At 40.1% G+C, this 9,793-nt stretch overlaps 1 protein-coding gene across 1 annotated transcript; it reads left to right on the top strand.

Moving 5' to 3' along the window:
- Window positions 1–428: 428 nt before the first annotated feature.
- On the top strand, window positions 429–9,310 carry si:ch211-152p11.4 (regulator of G-protein signaling 18). Its single transcript, XM_058619151.1, has 6 exons — window positions 429–704; window positions 2,782–3,301; window positions 5,507–5,556; window positions 5,648–5,781; window positions 7,315–7,481; window positions 8,900–9,310. The coding sequence occupies exons 2-6, from the start codon at window positions 2,825–2,827 to the stop codon at window positions 9,068–9,070; spliced, it is 999 nt and encodes a 332-aa protein (XP_058475134.1). The 5' UTR covers window positions 429–704; window positions 2,782–2,824; the 3' UTR covers window positions 9,071–9,310.
- The last annotated feature ends 483 nt before the right edge of the window (window positions 9,311–9,793 follow it).

Consider the following 9,793-nt stretch of genomic DNA (forward strand, 5'->3'; position numbering starts at 1 on the left):
TACCTTAACCTTAACCATCACAACTATGTGTCTAACCCTAACCATTACCCCAACTCCCAATTCTAACCCTCACCTTAAAACCAGGTCTTAAAGCCCCAAACAGCCCTTTAAACATGTGACAAGTGACAAATACAAACACACACTGGTTTCCATGACTTCATTAGACATCACATTGACATGTTTCCTGGAGACTTATTACTCTAACCTTAACCACAAATTACCACTTGCCTACTCCTAATCCTGACCCTAACCTTAATCTAACCCTAACATCTAGGAATGCATTATGTCTATGGGTGTCCTCACTATGAATGGAGTGTGTGTTTGTGTGTGTGTGTGTGTGTGTGTGTGTGTGTGTGTGTGTGTGTGTGTGTGTACCATAGACGTATAACAGCACATCAAGTGCTCGCCTGACAAGTTGAGACACCACGAAGGTGTGGCAGCTCTCATGAAGAGGAGGAAGTCTGCTTGTGCCTTACTAAGTGTCAGAGGGGAGGGAAGGAAACTTGGTGGAACATTTCCTCATCTCTGTCCCTCTCTGTCTTTCTCTCTCTCTCTCTGTCTTCTACGTGCCCATTTCACCCAGCTCTCTAACAAAGGTCCATGTGCTGTCGTGGGAAAGAAAGTGTGGGGACGTGACCGAGTGTGAAGAACATAGCCTGGAGACAACAACAGCAGCAGCAGCAGCACAGGAGCAATAAACACAGGTTTGGAATCCGCATTTCTCTGAAATACGCGACTCACTTCACATTGAGAACTTGCGGGGAGAAACCGTAGCTATGTTAAATGGGGGGTTAATCGCTGTTGCGGCGATTAATTGTTGACATTTTTAAACCACAGTCAGTTGAGAGGTGTCACAGAACGTGTCACTGAGGGAATACAGTGACAGTAACAGGCAGCTGTTGTGTTTCCCACCGCACAGATGTGTCATTAAAATGACATGAAACTATTTTGAAAGGGGACACTGTTGCAACATGCAGGGGCCACTTGTTTTGCACTGTGTAAGAGTGAAAGTGCTGAGCTACCTGGTAAATAACAACAAGTGAGGATTGTAAATACAGTTAAAAAATATAGTAAATCGTATATTTGAATTGTAATTACCTCTGGCCTAATCCTAACCCTGACTTTAACCTAACTTTAAAACACCTTCAAATGTTAGTAATGTACATTATGGGGACTTAATTTTAAGGTCAGGGTTGGCAACTATTCAGGGGCCACTTCCTTATTATCTTAGTCTGTACATATGTATATATTTAAGTTAAGTTGAGTGTTATTCAAATATTAGACTCTTTATTTGACATTTCTTCACTTTTACTCTATTAGACAGTGTTTTATTGTCGTTTACACGTCTAGATTCACCTTATAAAAAAGAAGCAGTGACCGGTCCTGAGGGCTGTTATAAAATGAGTGAGAGTGAGGTTTACGTTACACATTTGAACCTTTTCTGATGTAATTTAAACCCCCACCTTTTATCCACACGTCATCACCTTTTTCTTTTCAAATTTAAATTCATAGAATCTGCATTTGCTTCTGAATAGTCTAAGTCTCCAGTGTCTGTGGTTGCTGCGTTTTTTTAGAAATTAATTTGAATACAACAAACTATCCTACGACTGATACTGATTTATACGCAGTCGTGTCAACATATTTGCATAATCTCTTAATCCCCAAATATGCAGGGACAGACTATAGAGACGGCATAATCTCAAATGAGAGTTTCCAAAGCCTGAATGAATTCACAAAGAAGGGCTTCTTAATTTGCATAGCAGCTGTTTTTTAAAGGTCATAGTAGGATTTGAATCACAGGTGTATTCACATTAATGATGGCTGGGTTCCATTTAGCTTCTCCAGTTTCGGGGGGGGATGCTCGCTCACTGTCCGACTTTCTTCCCAGTTGTTTTAGGCCCTTTTGCTCCGTTAATTAACAGGTGTAAATAATCACATTAATGAGGGCTGGGTTCCATTTAGCTTCCACAGTCTCAGGCTGCAATGTAACACACAGTAATGATTGTTTTTCCATGATGGCACGGTTCGGTTTGGAACAGTTAAACCCTGGTTCAGGCGTGTGTTTCGACTGAGAACAGTACGTTTATTTGGTGTTTGGTCCCTGTGCAGAAGAAGAGAAGAGACACCGTTTTAGTAGTCATAGTCATTGTCATATACTGCAAAAAAATTAAAATGATGGAGTTTTGAAAGCTTCATTGATTCATTTGCTTTGTAAAAATGAATAAGTGTCAGTAATTTAAAGACAGAGCCACTCTGTGGTTTCCTCCGAAGACAGGACAGCAGCAGCAGACTCACGAGGAGCTCTGTCAATGTATAACAACTGTGAAATATAAACACCGCAGAACCACATTCGGGACAGTCGGCTTTCCTCCGTCAAAGGAAGTCACCTAATGAAATCAAACTGATAAACTTTAACTATAAAGGTTTAAGAACTGACTGAAAACAAAACAAAGACTGGACACAATTTTAATACATCGTCTCAATAAGGTCGGACAGTTATGAAGTTTATGTGCATTTTTGCATTGTATAAAGTAGATGAGAAATAATACATGAGATGCACTTTATCTCCACTACGTCTCACTGTATTGTCCCTGATAAATAAAGATTAATTTAGTTGAATAATGGTACACTCAGCCAAGAAATATGTACCCTACTGCACCAAAACACAGCTGTTCCACTCAATGAAAACACAGGTTAACACTTGTGTTTTCATGATAAAACATGTCAAATGTACATAGTAAATGAGAGTCCAGTCACTGTTTATTTTCCCCTTCTTTGCAGCACTGCTTTCCCACCATCCTGCATCACCTCTTACACGGCGACCATGCGGAGATTCAGCTCCGAGGGAAACCTCCTGGATCTCGACTTCTTCCCGTGGAGGAAGGTGGCACTGAAGAACTCGGACAATGAGAAGAACCGGAACTCCGGCACCTACACGCTTACACGCCTGGAGAAGGACAAGGGTGAGCACAGGGGGTCAGCTGGTCTGACAGGGGCGGAGTACAGTGTGTACGCCGGTGAGAAGAGAGAGCTGACCAAGGAGCACAGCATCAGCGCGGAGAACATGAGCGAGATGGGGAAGCAGGACAAGAACCTCCTGGGAGTGTGTGACCTCAGCGAGAGCTGCAGGGCCTACAGTGACAGTCAGCTGGCTCCTCCCGCCCAGGGCAGCGGCGACAGTGTGGACGGAGGGGACGCGTCTCCCTCCCTTAACCCCTTCTGCTATCCTCACCAGCAAGAGCATCACCATAGAGCCAAACTTTCAACGGCTAAACTGCACCTCAAAATGCTGTTTGGGCAGGTGGGACACGCAGCCTACATACACAGATTATACATATTCAAAGAGGTGTAGACCTTCTGCAAAGTTACAGAGTTTTTTTATTTTCCTTACGTTGATTTGCATGAAATTAAGACACTAAGTTGCCTTAAATGATGCACCTCTGCCAAGGTAAATAGATCCTGGTTCTGCTCATTTATATGGATCCAATAAATATTTAAATATTTTACTCCTAATTAACTTCACACTAAAATGTACACAGCCAGGCAAATCCCACTTTATTGTTGCCGTGCTAAATCAAAGGAGTCTCGTACGAACCATGATGTACATTTGGTCAGTTTTAGTCGTATTTAGAGAAGAATACACGACAAAAGCACAGCATGTTCTGCAAGGTTATAATTATTTATTATTTATTTTTTTGTAAATGCTTAGTTTTTATTAGTTTTAGTGTTAGTTTTTGGGGTTTTTTTGGTGCAAGATTCAAAAAGGTCATAATAAGTATTTGTGTCTCAAATCCAATCTTTCAAAATTTGCCGGCAGAGAAAAAATAAACACATTTCATATGAATCCAAAAGGATTATGTATGGAATGAATTTACAAAGATGAAAACTAAGCACATTTTCAGTCTGTTCTAACTTAGTTAGTTTAATAAACACACACACTTCAGTTTCAGTTAGTTATCTTTTTTTGTTATTTTGTTTTTCGTTAACTATAATTACCTTGATGTACTTTCAGACAGGTGCAGCAGGTGGGAATAATAACCGTAACAACAACAATAATAATAATAATAATAATAATAATAATAATGATAAATAAGTTAAGACACTGACCTGAAAGTACTACTGTACATCTGAGGCGTCAAAGCAGCCACTCACAAATCATCTCACTGGGTTTGAAACGTGGCTCTTCCATATTCTGTGCCTCATCGTACTCGGATCAGTAGTTTTTAAATAATTCTGCTGAGAGTCAACAGTCAAACATCAAAGAAAACAACTCAACCTCCTAATATTTATGAAAGCTACTGAAAACAATTGGTGAACTCAGCACTAACCATAGACAACATATCCTGCAAGTGCTTGGTGTAGAATTCAATAAATGAATATTTAATATATTTACAAAAAAAGTGAATTTGGTGTTGAATAACAGTTTGTAATATTTATTCATATTCAGAATTATGCTCACTTTAGTTTATTGAAAACATACAGATAAGTAAACGTGAATGTGTGTATATTTGTTTATATTTGAGTCCTGAGTCCTACATTAAGATGTCACTAATTCTTTCTACTGCATCTTTTTAAAGAATTCAAAAGAAAGCCAAAATAGCTGCTGATTTACATTAGAGTTCTAAAGTGTTTATATATCCCAGTCTGCCTCCTCCTATCCTACGTTTGAGTTATTTGCCAGTCCAGAATATTTTTATTTAAAATGTTCAAGGTTACTGGACAAAAGGATAAGGAGAAAAAAAACACACTTGTGTAACAATACTAAAAGGCAACACTGCAGTTGCCAAAGACCTTGAAAAAAAAAACCCTCGTTTCACCGAATTAGAATTTTCTCAAGAATTTGAGAATTTCTCAAGAAGAATCAGACACAGCACACACCAAAATAACAAAGTAGTTATTTTTAGTTGACGGCCAAGGAGAACGAAAACACTCAGAGAGCACAAACCGTTTCTTACAGTGTCACACTAGCCTCACTATCTCACAAGGTTACAATTTAAAAAAAAGAGAGAGAAAATCCTGAATCCAGGTCCAGATAACCACCAAAACCTACATCCACACGGAGTTATGTGTTACAATAGTGGCAGAAAACATCATCTCTATGGTGGAGATGAGGGTTTATATTCAGTGGACATTGTAGCTGTTTTGGAAATGAAGCCCTTGAGGTAAAGACCACTCTGTAAACTGGTGCTGAGAAATCTGTTAATAAAGAGCGTTATTGTGTATAAGCCACTGGCAGAAAAGTGCAGGTTAGAAGAACCTTTCATTAACTGAAAAGTAAAAGTGTTTGGCTACGAAACTACAATCAATGAGTGAAAGGAGCTTTAAAAACCATTTGAATGGCGACTATAATTGAGGTGTGTGTGTCTATTATTTCACTACACTGTGACGCAAGCTTTCGTTCAGGCAAGAGTTGATTTATGAGTACTTGAAAATCAGGTATGAATGAAGTTGTTAATGAAACAACAACAACAAACACCTGCAGTGATGTTTACGTCGTGTGTTGCAGAGTCCTCACTCCTCCAACAACAACCTGTTCAATGCAGAGCAGAAAGACAGGTGAGAATTCTTCTGTGCTGTTAAAACGTCTTCATATATTCCTTTACATAACCTCACGCTGGATTTAATTTAATTTGGTCCCGCTCCACAGTGCGAAAGAGAGGAGGTCTCGCCTGCTCTTCATGCGTCAGTGGAGTCAGGTGGGCCACGGCAGGAAGAGGAGGATCAGCCGGGAAGAGCTGGAATCGTGGGCTCAGTCTCTGAACAGCCTGCTGGACAGTCCGAGTAAGTATGCGTGTGTTTTTGTTTTAGTCTGCCAAACCCATTTAGAGAGAGGAGAAACCCCTTCATTCACTGGTTGCTGCAGGCATTTCTTTGAGGAAGTAAAGAGCAAGTATGTGCTCACGTGTAGACTGAATGTAACTAAATAACGACGGTTAATTATGTTAATTATGAGTGTCTTAGTTTAACCCTTCAGCTACGTGAGCAAGTTGCAGGAATTTGTATACAAATTACAGTATCAACCACTTAATATGCATTTTTAGTTGCTTCAGGAATCAATGTGTTGATCATGTAAATACCAGGTTCATAAGTGATTATACCGGCATATTTAAATGAAGTATTGATTTCAGGTGTTTCAGTCAGGCTTTGGGCTCCTTATCAACAGTATTAAGGACAATCTTAACACTTCTTCATACCTTTGTGGCAACAGTTTAAAGAAGATCCTTTTCTATTCCAACATGACTGCAAGGACTATAATAAAGACATGGTTTGACGAGTGTGGTGAGGAAGAACCTCAACCCCAACAGCGATTATGAGCCAGGCCTTCTCGTCCAAACATCATAAATGCTCTACACAATGAATGAAGCACACATTCACATAGAAACACTTGAGGAAGGTCTTCTAAGAAGAAGTGTGCAAAAAGTGGGACAACCTCCATATTAAAGTGCTGTATATGTATTTGAATACATCATGCCATGTTTGTCCATGTAGTGTATGAGTTTAGACTGGTTCAGGGTTCAGGAGCCAGGACTCCACAAGGAGCTGCTGGTCCTCAGTGATAGATGAGTTTAGGACTTACCTGTGTTTGCCCTGGGACGTTAACAACAGCCACTGACTGGAAATGTTGCTCATCACTGGCGTCACAGATGACGCCACTGACGGCACAGAACCAGGGAGCTACAGTGGTGGACAGGATTTCCTGTCCTGCACATGAACTCAGACGATGAAGTTGAAGAAACATACCAAGCTATTCTAAGAGGCTGTAATAATACTAATGATGTTAATAATAACAATGTAAAATGGGTTTATAAAAAGCAAGCCAAGCCTCTTTTAATACTTAAGTAAATAACATATAGACTAGGGCTGCCCAAAGTGGGGCCTGTGGGCCAAGTTGGCCCCCCAAAGGGTTTAATTTGGTCCTAAAACATAGAAAAGAAATCAAATTATAAAATCACTGTTTATGCCGTTCACTTTCAGTGAATCAGAACATTGACAAACAGCTGAAAGGCAAGGAGCAGCAGTGAAAATAAGCAGAGAATTGTAATAGTTTAAATCTGAGTTAACTGCACTTTAAAAGCTGATGTAACTCCTTACATAAATGAAGTTTTATGACAGAAAACACACAATGGAAAGTTGTTATTGACTAGTGTTGGTCGTCCCTGGGCACCGCTGATCTAGAACTTTTATTATTGTTAATTATGCACAGGAGAAGACGAACATACGACATGTGATTGTGTAATAGTAAGGTGAGAAAAAGGTGGATGGATGTAAAGGAGCTAGATAATGACACTCTCACATTTTCTTACCTCCTCACAGCCGGCGTTTCGGTGTTTAGAGAGTTTCTGCGCTCCGAGTTCAGCGAGGAGAACCTTCAGTTCTATCTTGCCTGTGAACAGTACAGACACTCGTCCAACAACTTCAGTCTGCAGAGGAGAGCCAAGGACATCTGTGCCACATACATCCAGCCAGGCTCTCCCAGAGAGGTACAGTATACCATGTATACTTGTGTATATATACACCTCCTCATTCACTATTAGCTGTTTTATTACTCAGATGAGTATATGTTTTGAATTTGTTGGATGATGGATCTTAATGAAACACCTTCATCGCAAGAAAACATTAAGATCCATCATCCGCTGTCAAAAACCCCAACAAATATAAAGACTGTGGACTTCCTTTGAAAATGATATGTAGATGAAACATGATTCAATAATAATATCTCATTTGTGGCTGTGTCAGTGGCAGACGCACATAAATGAGAAGCAACTTTTTTTTCCACATTGCAGCAAAGGCTTTCAGCTCATCTTTAGATATGTAGGCCAAAGAAGAAATAGATCCGCCTGGTTTTTGTTTACTCTGAAATAAGCTTTTAACCTACATCATCCAGGTGAACAACAGCACTGGTAATCTTAATTTGAACATGTTTAACTTCAATAATCTTTGGAGCTGCCACCCTCCACAACTTGAACTCCTCTTCTTTCATTGTTAAGATTTAACTTCAGTTGTTTTATTATCTAGTATTTACTGCACACTGACTGCAGGAACCAGCGCCTTAATGTTCTTTCACGTCAACGTGGCAATAACTTAACCTCGAACCTTAACCCTTAGAACACAGAGCATTTTGGCTTCTTTTTTCCAATATTATGTTTAAACATGCAGTACATAGAGGATATAAGAATGTGCAATATAGAGTGTCTTTTTTTACCTAACCTCGGCAACTATATAAACACACCTGAGCAAAAAGTACTTAAAATGTTTAAAATCAGATTGAATTTGTGAAATTTGGAAATACTTCACAGTTTTAAAGTTCACGCGGCTCGATTTTATGTCTCTTTTGTGACTTCTGCATAATTATTTCTACTTTATATCACTGCTTAAAATGCGATTTAAAATGAATCATAACTTTGAATCAACAAACGCATAAGAAGACGAAAAAACCCCCGCATTTTTTAAAGCCTGAACATGTGACCTATAAACACACACCCCCAGGATATCCATATAAGGAGTTGTGTATTATTCCCACGGCAATTTACCAAGGGTGCAGATCTGTGCCGCCTGAGCACTAAGGGTTAAAGAGTAAATCACTTAAAAAAAACAAAAAAAAAAAAAACTTAAAAAAGGTCGCAATCGCATGCGATTTTTGTACATTAATCCACAAAAACGGACAAATTTGTCCTTTCCTCCTGGGAAGTCCTCATAGTGAGAGACAACACTTCCGCATTAACCAAGATGATGTGTCAAGAACAAGGTGCAAGAAAATAATCATTGTTTTCTCACGGTCCTGGGAGGGAGAACACCTTTCTCTCTTCTTGTGGAGTATGTACACGCCTGAAGGCGATGGATTACCTTCATGTTTTTATTCATACAAGTGCATTACAGTCCTAGTTGTGTCTCGTTGTAGGTGAACCTGGACAGTAAGACCAGAGAGCTGACCATCCAGCTGCTGCAGGCTCCCTCTCACACGTCTCTGAATCACGCGCAGAGACGCATCTACTCCCTTCTCGACATGGACTGTTATCCCCGCTTCATGCAGTCCAGCGTTTACACCTCGTTACTACAAGAGGCCGACTAGTAACCACACACACACGCTCCTCGTGTACGAAGTTAGTGTAAAAAAAACAACAACCAAAAACCCCAAAAAACGAGTCTCCAGCTGGAGCAACTGTTGATACTCACTGGACACTGAGAGGAGGAGAAATGTAAATGGGTCAAATCAGGAAATGTTTGGGGAGATCTTGTCATGGATGTTTCCGGTACAGAGCACAAACTGTTGACAAAAGAAATTCCCAATAAAAATCCTACTTCTCTCGTTGTTAATATTGTTTCCGTAGGGCTAACACAGAGTACGTCACTCACACATACAACTGTCCTGCACTCATTCCCCTCTCTCTCCTCCTGTTTATGTTCTATATTAACATTATGTTTGTGTTTATTTGGTTTCAGCTGCTTTGTACACGTACGTGATCTCATTGGCATCGACACAGCGGCGAGAGCTCCAGACCAGAGGCGCGTTTTAGGTTCGAGAGAAAAAAAAAAAACATGACGGAGGCATTTTTTTCACTCGCATTCAATGACCCGTGAAAACACTCCGCTCAGTCATTAAACGTGTTCCCAGCGAGCAGCTGTTGTTCCCATCCATGGTCATTAAGCTCACTCTCTTTGAGTTTCTTTGAAAAATCAAAGGAAAAACAAGTTTGGCCAGAAAAAGCTCCTCACTACAAAGGTCAAACAGCTGCACAGATGGGGGGGGGGAGGGGGCTGAGATGTGCTTGCTCAAGCGTACGCTGCTCCAAAC

The sequence above is a fragment of the Solea solea genome, chromosome 20 (assembly GCF_958295425.1).
Source record: "Solea solea chromosome 20, fSolSol10.1, whole genome shotgun sequence".
NCBI lineage: Eukaryota > Metazoa > Chordata > Actinopteri > Pleuronectiformes > Soleidae > Solea > Solea solea.